Raw genomic sequence first — 13,332 nt, 5'->3', positions numbered from 1 at the left:
CACCTGCATTCATATACCAACAAAAATACATCCACATAAAACATCAACATTGGTAAAATTAAAAAAGAAAATATTTAGAAAAGTTGAATGATGATAACATTGTTCCTTTTGGCATTGCTTGTTGAACTGAACAAGACATGACAGATGACATTTATTTGAACTGATGTCAACTTTTTTTCCCATACAAAAATGTGGGACAAAGACTTGGTTATTGGTATGCTATCTGTCGCATTTATTGAAAATAGTCTTATTGTTTCTTGATTTGGAAGTGGAAGTGATGTGAAGATATTTGGCGTATTTTTATTGCCAGGTGGGAGACAAGGTTCAGAAAGGTCAAGTAATATGTATTATTGAAGCAATAAAGTTGATGAATGAGATTGAGGTAATTCAGTCTCTTTGATAATTTGGATAATTTCTTACCACCCTAAATCTTAATTATGACCTGTCAAAGAGCCGTTGAGTACAACAAGATAAAAGTTGTCATATATATTTTTATTAATGTTATATTCATTTGTGAATAAATGATAACTTTTTTTTCAGAAAAGTATAAAAATAGAAAAACGTCATTTTGAGGCCATAAACAGTCCTGAATGGCCGAAAAACACCGTAGGTCACGGCGAAGCAGTGAGTTTTGTAAATCGCACCATTTTACATCAAATATGCGAATTTCGTCCTATTCCGAGACTAAACTTCATTGCGGCAAATTGTTTTGATGATGTAACTAAATTTTCATTCCTACTAGTGATGACATCATCATGACATGCTATTTATTCATATATGAATAAAGTTTAGAAATCATTACGACATATTTACTGATGATGTTACTAACTTCAATCACACTAGTAAAAAACATCATTGTAATCTGTTATTTTTATTTATGTGAATAAACTATACATGTTGATTTATTTATTTTGTGAATACAACCTTTATATATAAAAATAAATAATACACTATAAGAATTGGTTTGTGAATAGTTTTTTTGTATATTGTAACAATATTATTTTACATGTAAAATCAACATTATACTAAGACAAACAACATTGTATTGGTTAATGAATATCATTTGCATTTGAATGTAACACGATCAAAATGAAGAATATATTAAATTGTATAACATTTACACGTGAATATAAAAACATATTGTCTTCGTCAATGATATCTTCTCAATTACGTCAACCAATCGTCAACCACCGGGATATGAACCAACCATTGATTGAAATGTTATTCTTCTATTGAGTTATAACGATGCCTGAAAAACATGTGAATACACATAAAAAATGTTGAAAATATACTCTTAGTTCATAATAATAGCGATTTATCACATTTTAATTATCATATGGTATATTCACACATGAATGTATAATCATATGTGAATATTATATGATATATGTTGTTTATATTGTATATTTACATGTGATATTACATGGTATATTCACAAATGAATATTACATAGTATATTCACATATGAATATTATATGGTAGATTCACATGTGAATAGTATATGATATATTTACTTGTGAATATTACACATTCTAGTCACATCTAAATATTGCATGGTATATTCATTCATGAATATTACACAATATATTCACATATGAATAATATATAGTATATACACTTGTGAATATGATAGAATATATTCATATTTAAATATTAAATGATGCATTCACTTGTGAATATTACATATTATTTTCACTTGTAAGTATTAGATGATATATTTACTTATGAATATTAGATGGTATATTCATATGTGAATATTACACAGTTTATTCACATATGAATATTACACAGGATATTAACATATGAATATTACAAGGTATATTCACAAATATATATAATTTTTATATGTTATTCACATATGAATAACATATAAAATTGTATATTTGTTTTGTGTTTTAATAATCATATACTGATTAAGGTGCGAAAACATATTAATATGTGAATATAACGTGGTAAGTTAGTTTATGCATTCAATCAAACAGTTAGAGTGCATAGAAGTAAGTTTTTTTAAAAATGCTAAAAACATGATACTTTGACTATTTAAAACTTACAAAATAGTAGATTGATAGACAATTATTTGAAATTTTTCAAAAAAAAAATGATTTGACGTTTTTCTAACCTTAATTTAGAAGTTTTGTTTGATGATCGATGTTGAATGAATGATATGAAGTGAAATTGTTGTTGATTATCGATGATGTTGATCTAATGAAACTGAGAGTATAATTAATCGTAGATGTTGAAGATATGCTCGAATTCAAGCATAATTGAAGGTTGGATTGAAAGAACCAAAAACTATTTTTTTTTTGTCTACTGTTGAATGATGTTGATGAACGTGTTTTTGACGAAGATGGATGATTGATTAACACTGGATGATGTTGATCGATGATTTAATTGAAGAAATTTGGATGATCGTTGAAGGTTGGAGAAGAAATTTGGATGATGAACGATCGAGTAGTAATGAATTTGAATTATTATCAAATTATCAACAATTATGTATCTGTGATTGAAGGATATCATATCATATTTACAATTTTGCCACCGTGTATTTTATGTTAAGATGCTAATTAAATGATTGGCTGAGAATGATTCCCCCATTCTCAACCTTTTTTTTTCTCAATTAAACCCCCTCTCTCTCTATATATATATATATATATATATATATATATATATATATATATATATATATATATATATATATATATATATATATATATATATATATATATATATATATATATATATATATATTAGGGTAAAACATCATTTTAGAGTAATTTAATGAAATATAATTTGGTTAAAATTACACTTTCGGTCACTATCATCTTTCTTTATAATTTATATATTAACCAATAATATTAACCGTTCCAAATTCCTACAGTTAATATGATTTCCAAATTCTAGATTTCATTATCTTCAAGGTTACAGTCGGACGCCATAGCCGGAGACACATGAAGCCGTCGTGTCGAAACCACCAGTCGATGTCACCGCCGCCTCCGGAGCCACCATCTGCTGCTACAAGAATCAATAGAACCATCGAACCACCATTATTACGTTTTAATTGTCCCTTTGTCTCCCATGTCCATGCCTAACCTCACTCGGCTTCTCTCCCTTCCTGAAGACACCGCCCCGAACCACCCATTGAACCTCGTACCTCCATTGTAATCGGTCCTTCCTGTTGCAAAGACAGTTGTCGAAAAGTCGCAGTTCAAGATGTCTAGTTTCGGCCATCTATATCGTTTCAGATCTATCGTTTCGGCGTCAAACTCATAACCGATCTGTGATTATAGATCTAGAAAAAAGAAAAACCGACGGCGGTGGTTCGGTGGTTCCAGATTATAGATCTATCATTTCCTGGCCTCCTCTATGGCTGGAACCTTCTATCGCGCCCCTGCACCAGGAGCTCCCGCTTTTGTTAAGGTATTAACCTTTCCACCTGCATTCATATACCAACAAAAATACATCCACATAAAACATCAACATTGGTAAAATTAAAAAAGAAAATATTTAGAAAAGTTGAATGATGATAACATTGTTCCTTTTGACATTGCTTGTTGAACTGAACAAGACATGACAGATGACATTTATTTGAACTGATGTCAACTTTTTTTCTCATACAAAAATGTGGGACAAAGACTTGGTTATTGGTATGTTATCTGTCGCATTTATTGAAAATAGTCTTATTGTTTCTTGATTTGGAAGTGGAAGTGATGTGAAGATATTTGGCGTATTTTTATTGCCAGGTAGGAGACAAGGTTCAGAAAGGTCAAGTAATATGTATTATTGAAGCAATAAAGTTGATGAATGAGATTGAGGTAATTCAGTCTCTTTGATAATTTGGATAATTTCTTACCACTCTAAATCTTAATTATGACCTGTCAAAGAGCTATTGAGTACAACAAGATAAAAGTTGTCATAGATGAATGAATATCTTTTATTTTAACTAATTAGATAGCCAGCTAATTAAGGTTTTGTAAGAATGTTTTCCCTTCATTGTCCAAGTGTTTTTGATGTGTGTGTGAATTATTATACAATTCTGTTAGATTGATCAATCAAGAACATTAGTTGATATTATTGCTGATGATGGGAAACCAGTTAGCCAGGATACGGTCTCTCTCTCTCACTCTCTCTCTCACATGCATACACAAATTTACGTTTTAAATTGAACCAATTTACAAAAACACGGTTTGTTTGTTGTTTGCAGCCTTTACTTGTTATTGAACCATGAAGAGGAAGTGGAACATTATGAAATTGGGAGATGAAAGTCATGTGTCAAGATGGAAGTTAGAGTTTGTGTTTCTTTTTTTAAGGAAAGGGTGTTGGTAATTGTTACAAATTGGTTTTGTAAGCCCAAATTTTAAATTAACACGTTACTTGTAAGAAAAAGATGCTATTATTTGAAGTAATTGTGTTGTGTCTCTCACTTCTTCTACTTGGTTTATAAATGTGAGTTTTTGTATCTTTAGCATATTATGAACCGGTTTCAGTTTGTAATTTGGGAGAAATGCCATTGTTTTTTGTTTTTCTATCTCTTATGTGAGCAAAAGAGACAGGGTCAAAAATGGTAATTTTGTAATCCGTCAAAGTTGTTTTATCTTTTTCTTTTTCAAAAGTTTAGCTAATTAATGTATTAATGTGATGAAAGAAGCGATGCTTTACCTGATCTGTTTTAAATTTTAACTAACATTTTTAATTTGCATCTACTTGACCTTGCTTTTAGATAAAACAAAAGTACATCGGACTATCTTAAGTACATAGTTTGAATATGTTTTGAATGCTTTGTGGGATTCATTGAACACCTATAATAACACCATTTATTCTAGACTAGTGCTTCTAAAGAAAGAAAGAAAACATAACTTTTAGTTTTAATACAAACCAAAAGGAACTACCTTAAAGTAATTTGCTACCATTCCCATAACATCAAACCTATTAAATAACAACAATATCAGACTTTATATACGCCATATGCAACATAACAGATTGCAACTCACGGATGAAGATAACATACAACATAGTTCATTGCTTTTATATAGATATGTAATGTAATGGACTTAACATAAATCCTGTTGAGATCTGCTTTAAATCAGTCTCTATATTCTTCATGTTTGTTCTTCATGTTTGCAAGTGACTGAGCATAGAATATCAGAGCAAGCCATGAACCAAGCTTGTACAGCAAACATACATACACCACCAGATCCTTCAGACGCCATAGCCGGAGACACCTGAAGCCACCACATCGGAACCACTAGAAGATGCCATCACCGCCTCCGGAGCCACCATATGCTGCTACCAGAATCATTAGAACCATCATACCACCATTATTACGTTATAATCATCCCTTTGTCTCTCATCTCCATGCTTAACCTCACTTCACCTCTCTCCCTTCTTGAAGACACCGCCCTGAACCACCCATTGAACCTCGTACCTCCATTGCAATCGCTCCCTCCTCAGTAATTTTTGTGTTTTCGCCGTTTTAGGTTCTTGGTGTTTTTGGCCAAAATTCTAGTATTTTCTCAACTCGATGCATAAACAATCATTTATGGTATTGGTTATAAGTTGTTTGTCGAATGGAATGATTAGGTTGGATTTCGTTTGAGAGGCAGATTCATAAAAACGAATACTCTTGGGTTGTTCAATGATGATGATGATGATGATGATGTCTCGAATGCCTTTGAACTCCTCTTAGGGTTGATGATGGATAAACACCAATAACCAAACCCATTCACCAACACCCTTTCGTTTTCCTCTACCTTCCCATTAACCTCCAACATCATTAATCTCCTACAACCATCACCGATAAACACCTGGACCAAAACAAAATCAAAACTAAAAGTTAAACCTCCAGAAATCAAATCCCTAAATCAAAATGTAACCAATGTCAATTCATGTAATCCTGAAATCAGAATCTTAATTGAAATCAAAACTAATGTTTGGGAAGAATGAATGGTTTTGAAGAAAAAGTGATAAATATGAAGATGATATATTTTGAAAATAAATGCAAATTATCTTTCAATCTATGGATTTGGGGTATGGTAATTTGTGGAGAAATCAATCAGTATGTATCAGATCCCCAAAATGGTAAACTAAACGGATCAATTCAAAAAACGAATTTAACAGATGATTTAGAGATGAAATAAAAAAATCGAGAACAAACTGGAACTGATTTTGAAATTAACAAATGATTTAGAGAGGAAAGAAAAAAATCGATTGATTAAGAAGACTAACTCGATGATAAAATTCGTTTACATTTTCTGGAAATCGACGATTAGATGCAAAAAACGAAGCCGGTGCGGTGTAGCCGGAGAGGTTGAGATGTGTGCGCTGTACTCGGAGGCGGAGAAGTCGGTGCATACGCTGGAGATGGTGTCAGGGTCGCCGGTCGGAGATCGATGCTTCATCCATTCAATGTTCACAAGAGCGTGAGGGAGACGGTGGCTAGGGCAAAATCCATACATGAAGGGGATATGTAGGTTTCTTTTCAAGTTCAGGCGGTCACAAATGGAAAGGAGACTGATATTCGAACATGAAGGACGCCGACTGGTGGGGATGTGGGTTTCCGATGAAGGAAGCTGATGGATGAGGGCGTCTTATTTGGTTGAGAATCAATTATATTTTTAATTTAATTAAATTTGAATTGTATTTGATTGTGATATTAAATGTGTCATTTTAACCAAATCATAAGGATGGATTTTGTAACTATAATATCTTACGTATGAATAAAGAAATGTATATGTGTCAATTGATGCCCTAAAGGTTTATTTTCCATAGAACCTTCTTTTATATATATATATATATATATATATATATATATATATATATAATAGAAAAATGTCACGTGTTAAAGAAACATTCTAAAAAACTGACACGTGTGATTTTTAGGTTTATATATATATATATATATATATATATATATATATATATATATATATATATATATATATATAAAATCATTTGAGAACTCATAATTTCCTGAGAATCTCAGAACTAAAAGTGAAGCGTTGGATCAAAATTTTAACGACTTAAATAAAAAAAATTGTAAATATAAATCATCACTTTAAACGTATTTTAGACTTTTTTTTAAATTACCACAAAGCTATAATTGGCATGAAAAATATAATGTCATAATAATTATATTAATTAATTTTGGAAACGACTAATTTGGTTATTCCTTAGTGCCTCTCTCTCTCTCTCTCTCTCTCTCTCTCTCGCACACACAAACACACAAGTCGCCATCGCCATCGTTCCACCTACGAGATGGTGGCGCCTCCGTCTGAGAAAACATCGTTGAGAGGCTGAGAGAGATAACAACGGTGAGAGATATATCTCCTTCCTTCTTCCTGTCGCTGCGTCACCACTAGATGGTGTCTTATTCGCTTACATTCTTCCTCGACACTCCTTTACTGCCTCCAGATCTGGATCCACAATGAATCCAACTTTCATCTTCGCTATCACCAATCCATGTGAAATGTGATATCCTCCAACGATCCTAGTTTCATGATCATCACCGATCATCAACGAGATACAGGTACCATAAAATTCTCTTACATCAAATCTAATATCGTCAATTGCCGGATTTCTTATGGATTTATGTTTTCTAACTTTTGTTGAAATGGATTTTGTTTTTGAAACTCTTTTCACGATTTTGAACTTTTAATATGATCGATTGAAGAACCACATGTGTTGATTGGTTATTTTCACATATATTTTGTTTAATTTGATACGTATTTAACAAATTTTAGTAACTTCCATTCAGATGAATCTACTTGTATCTAATTACAAACCTTAATTGATTATCTAGGAAGTTAGGAAAGTGATGAAGGTGAGGTATTGGTTGATGACACTCGAGAGATATTCATTGTTTTTTTGGATAGTTGCAAACCAGTTTACTAATTTTTTACATGAACCAATGACACTAGACACTATCATGACACTTAAATGTCAATTAAATACTACTTGTTTTATCTAATTTTGAGGTTTTAACGTTTTCTATTTTAAGGTGTATTATTGGGGTTTTAGCACATTCTAATGGGAAAAGAATCTATATTTTAGTTACTTTACGTAATGTTCTTGATCAGGTTAAAATTTCAGTATGTCAAGGGAACTCTATGCTCCTGCTTTCCTGCACTTGGTGGAATCATTTTGTCAATTGGTATTAAGCTTTCAATCGACAATTTCAAACTTGCGTTTAAGAGGTCAATCTTTGCTTCTAATAACTAGTAACACTACAAGAAATATTGCATTTAGCGGCGACACAACCCTTTAGCGGCGACTCTACCATTTGTCGCCGCTAAAGGGTTGTGTCGCCGGTAATTGTGTCGCCGCTAAAGACATCTCACCCGAATCCGCATTTACCCTCTCTGATAGATCTCAGCCGTTCGATCGAGTATCTAATCCAACGGTTGGAGTCTCTTATCCGTACAAACCTAATACCGGCGACAATTGTGTCGCCGCTAAAAGTCTAAAATGTCACTGCTAATAGTGACGCGGTACCCTTCCCTCCAAATAGTCGCCGCTGTTGCTTTGTGTCGCCGGTAAAGACCAAATCGTCGCCGCTAAAGGCTTTCGCAGATAAAAAAAAACGCACGCAATCTGCTCATTTGCTTCCTGTTTTCTTTCCATCTCTTCCTGTTTCCTGTTGCTACGCTGCTGCTCTTCCAATCGGCGCTCGTTTTGCTATTGATTCTTGATTCCAACAACTTATCTCCCCATATTGTATGAGATTAGGGGTCAAGGGTGGTTTGGGCTTCTGTGACGCGATTTCCAACTCCATTTCGGGAAGAAATGTAAGTTTAAGTTCCTATATTTCTTTGTCTTTGTATGTTAACTTCGATTTCTAGTTGCATTTGATGATTAATTGCAAATTACTTTTCAATTTCATTGTTTTTGGTAGTGTTGTCTTTGGGTTTACGGGTGAGAGTATTTTCGGGTGAAGAACAATTTTTCCAGCAACAAATTCGTTGATTTCCGCCACTACAGGTTCTATTATTTCAATTTATTGTGAAATTTGAGTTTAATTGCAAGCTATGTGTAGTTGTATCAATTATGTGAAAATTGCCATATGTATGTATATTTTATATTTGTATGAATCTATGTGAATTTGGTGTATATATGCCAATGTATGTGTGTTTGATGTATATATGGTATATGAGTATTTTGGTAGAAGTATATATGATGTTATTATCTATATATGTGAAATTATATGTGTTTGTTATAAGTAGGATGTTATTGCGTGTGTATGTGAATGTATGTATGTTTGTTGTAAATGTGGTATATCAGTGTGAAATTTGTGTATTTGGTATAAATATGATGTTATTATCTATATATGTGAAAGTATGTGTATTTGGTTTAAGTAGGATGTTATTATGTGTGTATGTGAATGTATTTATATTTGGTGTATATGTGGTATATGTATGTGAAAGTATGTGAATTTCATGCTCTTATGTATTATGTGAAAAAGTATGTGGTTTTGGTATAAGTATGATGCTATAATTGAAAAAAATAAAAATAAATTATTGTTATAATTGAAAAAAAAACACAAAAAAATGTTATAAAATTGTTTAAAAACTTATATACGAATACTAGAAAGTTTTTAGTTTGTTCCCAAACTAACCCCAAGTTAACCAATAAGTTCTATAGTTAACTAATAATCTTCAACTTAACTTATAATCTTGCAACATATTTATACAATGTTATAAATAAAAAAAAAATATTTTTTAATCTCGATGGTAAAAATGAACAACACAACAACATAATATAATTGTTTAAAGTACAATGCTATAATTGAAAAAAAATGTTATAAATAAAAAAAATATAAAAAGATACAATAGTAAGAAATGTTTTTTTTATGGATATACCAAATTATTAATTTTTCTTTATTTAATATTTTATTCATTAAAAACTAATTGCTAAACATATAAAAATAAATCATTGTTATAGTTGGAAAAAAAAACACAAAAAATGTTATAAAATTGTTTAAAAACTTATATACGAATGCTAGAAAGTTTTTAGTTTGTTCCCAAACTAACCCCAAGTTAACCAATAAGTTCTATAGTTAACTTATAATCTTGCAACATATTTATACAATGTTATAAATAAAAAAAAAATATTTTTTAATCTTGACGGTAAAAATGAACAACACAACAACATAATATAATTGTTTAAAATACAATGCTATAATTGAAAAAAATGTTATAAATAAAAAAATATAAAAAAATACAATAGTAAGAAATGTTTTTTTATGGATATACTAATTGCTAAATGTTTTAATTTAATTTTTTTTATTTTTTAATTTTTTAATTTTTTATTCTTTTAGTTGTAAAAAAAATGTGGATTGAAAAAAAAACAATGTTAATTCTATATACTAAACTCTAAACCCAAAATTATATTTCAGCAACATCATGTCTATTGATAAAAGCTGTACTACTAATCCATATCGAAACCATCCCGAGTTCCAAGCAGGACTCAAAGCTTTTATCGAGAAGTCCAAGTCACACCTTGATAGTAATGGTAAAATCAGATGTGCGTGTGAAAAATGTGATAACCGTTACTTCAAGTACCCGACTGCAGTTGAACGCCATATATTTATAAATGGTTTCAGTAAGTCGTACAAAATTTGGATCTATCATGGTGAATCTTTTATTCCTCCAGTCGTCTTGCCAAGTAACGAAATGGCCGATTTAATCGACGATGTGATGTGGGACTCGAGAGAAAATGATACCAACCTTGATGAAGGAACCTCGAATACAAGGGGTAGCGGTGTGGATGATGATTTTGCACAGTTGGTTGAAGAAGTGGAAACTAAACTGTATCCTGGTTGCATCTTTTCTTCCCTTGAGTTTCTAGCAAAGTTAATGCATATCAAGGTGAACAACAAATGGACTGATAGTTCATCTGATCAACTCCTTGAGTTGTTGCAATTAGCGTTTCCCAAAGGCAACAAGGTTCCCCTTTCACATTATCTAGCCAAAAAGAAACTGAAGTCTATTGGTTTGGGGTATGAGTCGATACATGTGTGCAAAAACGATTGTTGTCTCTTTTGGAAAGAACACAATTCATTGCAAGTTTGTCCTGTTTGTAAAGAGAGTCAATGGATCGATAAAAACACCAAGGGTAAGAAAGTACCTCATAAGGTGTTACGGTACTTTCCTGTGACCCCTAGACTACGACGTTTATATTGTTCGAGGCACACTGCCAAAAATATGATTTGGCATAGTACCGGACGTTCAGAAGATGGTGTGATGCTTCATCCTGTTGATGGGGAGCATTGGCAAGATTTTGATAAAAAATACCCCGACTTCTCGAGTGAACCCCGTAACGTACGCCTAGGTCTTTCAGCTGACGGTTTCAATCCATTTGGAAACATGTGTAATCTACATAGCACATGGCCGGTCATACTCACCACATACAATCTGCCACCGTGGGTGGCTTTGTATGAAAGAGTCATCATTCATGTTGACTTTGTTGATTCTCGGCCCGAAAGCTCCTGGTAAGGATATGGATGTTTTCCTTAGGCCGTTGGTGGAAGAGCTTAAAGATTTGTGGCACTCAGGCATACGTATTAAATATGCAGCGACAAACACATTCTTCACGATGAGAGCTATGTTGTTGTGGACAATAAACAATTGGCCAGCTCGTAGTAGTCTATCAGGTTGGAGTGGGCAAGGGTATAGAGCATGTGCTACTTGCAATGAAGACACTCCTTCGTACCGTGCAACAAACAAAGTCGTATATATCGGTCATCGTCGTTTCCTAGATGCTAATGATCCGTTAAGAAAGAGGTTGGACTTTAACGGCATGGAAGAGACAAGACCCGCTCCGAGACACTTTAGTAATGACGACATACAAGAGCAACTAGGTCGTCTACTAACTCGTAAACCGGGTAAACATCCTGAGCATGGAGGTGGGGAGCCAAAGCGGCAAGATTACGAGTTGAACTGGTCGAAACGAAGCATTTTCTTCGAACTCGAGTATTGGTCTTCTCTACAGTTGAAACACAACATAGATTTCATGCATGTTGAGAAAAATGTGGACGAGAGTTTGTTAGGTACTCTTTTAATGAACGATAAAAGCAAAGACACATCAAATGCACGAGAGGACTTGAGAATTCTAAACATTCGGAGAAATGAATGGTTGCAAAAAAAAGGTGACAAGTTTCATAGACCCCATGCAAGATACTCTTTCACGAAATCTAGTCGACAACTCTTTCGTCAATTTATAAAAGATGTTAAATTGCCGGATGGGTTTGGTTCTAACATCAGTAAGAAAGTGAACGACACCAATACTAACATTATTAGGTTGAAATCGCATGACCACCACATTCTTATGCAACGTTTGATACCGATTGGAGTAAGAGGGTTGTTAGACAAAGACACTTATACACCTATTGTAGACCTTTGTACGTTTTTCAAGCAACTTTGTTCCAGAACATTGAAGGTGGAGGATATGAGGAAAGAAAAAGTAGAAATTATTGCAATCTTGTGCAAGTTAGAATTGATTTATCCTCCAGCGTTTTTTGACATTATGGTTCATTTACTTTTGCATTTACCTGATGAAGCGATTGCCGGAGGCCCGATATGTATGAGATGGATGTATCCCTTCGAAAGGTATATGAAAAAACTAAAAAACTATGTCAGTCGGAGGGTATGAAGATATCCCGGGAGCATTAGGCAACCCTCCAAAGGGTATGGAAGTTGATAACTGGAAGAAAGTAGTTGAGTATTTCCAAACAGATGAACACATAATTGCTTCAGAAAGGAGCAAAAAAATCTGTGAAATGCAAACAAATGTGAATCGTGGGGGGTCGAGCTTGTATAGCAGTACTTGCTATAAGAAGGTAACATACGATACATGTAATTATTTATTTAAAATATAATCTAATTTTTAAAGTTAAACAGAACCTGAAGAGAGTGGAAACGTTTCGCAAAGCTCATACCGATAAGAATGGTGTATTTGTTACTGCTGAGGCCGAACAACAATATGTAAGTATTTAATTATAATTTTATCATATAATTAAATGTTTATTTATACTTAATTGTTACTCACTTTTGGGAGTTACATAATCGGTTAGTTGAAGAGCTGTTAGAACAAACTCAAGGTGAAAGTGAGTTAACACTCGCTCAAGAAAGAGCTGTGTTTGAGAAAGTATTAGGATAGCGACGTGGCCATATTAGAGGCATTGGCCGTAAACCTTCTGCTCTCCCGCCGATTCCACAGCCTTCGCAACCATCACCACAACCATTACAACCATCACAGGTAAAACAATCTACTTTGGTTTTGTGGTGATTATTTGCTAAAAAGTTTGGTAATTAGGTTTTTGTCTCAAGTGCAAAAAATAAC

At 32.9% G+C, this 13,332-nt stretch overlaps 1 protein-coding gene and 1 long non-coding RNA gene across 4 annotated transcripts; one reads left to right on the top strand and one right to left on the bottom strand.

The window, feature by feature from the left end:
• Positions 1-4,912: 4,912 nt before the first annotated feature.
• Positions 4,913-6,636, bottom strand: LOC145127852 (uncharacterized). Its single transcript, XR_013716478.1, has 2 exons — positions 6,244-6,636; positions 4,913-5,801 (listed from the first exon to the last, which is right to left on the bottom strand). It is a non-coding gene; the product is annotated as an uncharacterized LOC145127852 (long non-coding RNA).
• Positions 6,637-7,207: 571 nt separating this feature from the next.
• Positions 7,208-13,053, top strand: LOC145123447 (uncharacterized). 3 transcript variants are annotated; one of them, XM_079058658.1, is made up of 6 exons: positions 7,208-7,522; positions 8,073-8,189; positions 8,362-8,780; positions 8,888-8,973; positions 10,388-12,829; positions 12,891-13,053. In XM_079058658.1, the coding sequence occupies exon 5, from the start codon at positions 11,428-11,430 to the stop codon at positions 12,640-12,642; it is 1,215 nt and encodes a 404-aa protein (XP_078914784.1). In that variant the 5' UTR covers positions 7,208-7,522; positions 8,073-8,189; positions 8,362-8,780; positions 8,888-8,973; positions 10,388-11,427; the 3' UTR covers positions 12,643-12,829; positions 12,891-13,053. The 3 variants fall into 3 exon arrangements, with proteins under 3 accessions (XP_078914784.1, XP_078914785.1, XP_078914783.1); XM_079058659.1 differs by having other exon boundaries at positions 8,086-8,780; XM_079058657.1 differs by having other exon boundaries at positions 8,073-8,780.
• Positions 13,054-13,332: the final 279 nt, after the last annotated feature.

This window comes from Lactuca virosa, chromosome 7 (assembly GCF_052849685.1).
Source record: "Lactuca virosa cultivar CGN04683 chromosome 7, Lactuca_virosa_CGN04683_v6, whole genome shotgun sequence".
NCBI classification, from domain to species: domain Eukaryota; kingdom Viridiplantae; phylum Streptophyta; class Magnoliopsida; order Asterales; family Asteraceae; genus Lactuca; species Lactuca virosa.
This window is presented reverse-complemented; position numbering and strand designations above follow the sequence as displayed.

Coding starts and splice junctions, on each gene's coding strand:
- LOC145123447 (XM_079058659.1), top strand. CDS start 11,428: ATGAAAGAGTCATCATTCATGTTGACTTTGTTGATTCTCGGCCCGAAA.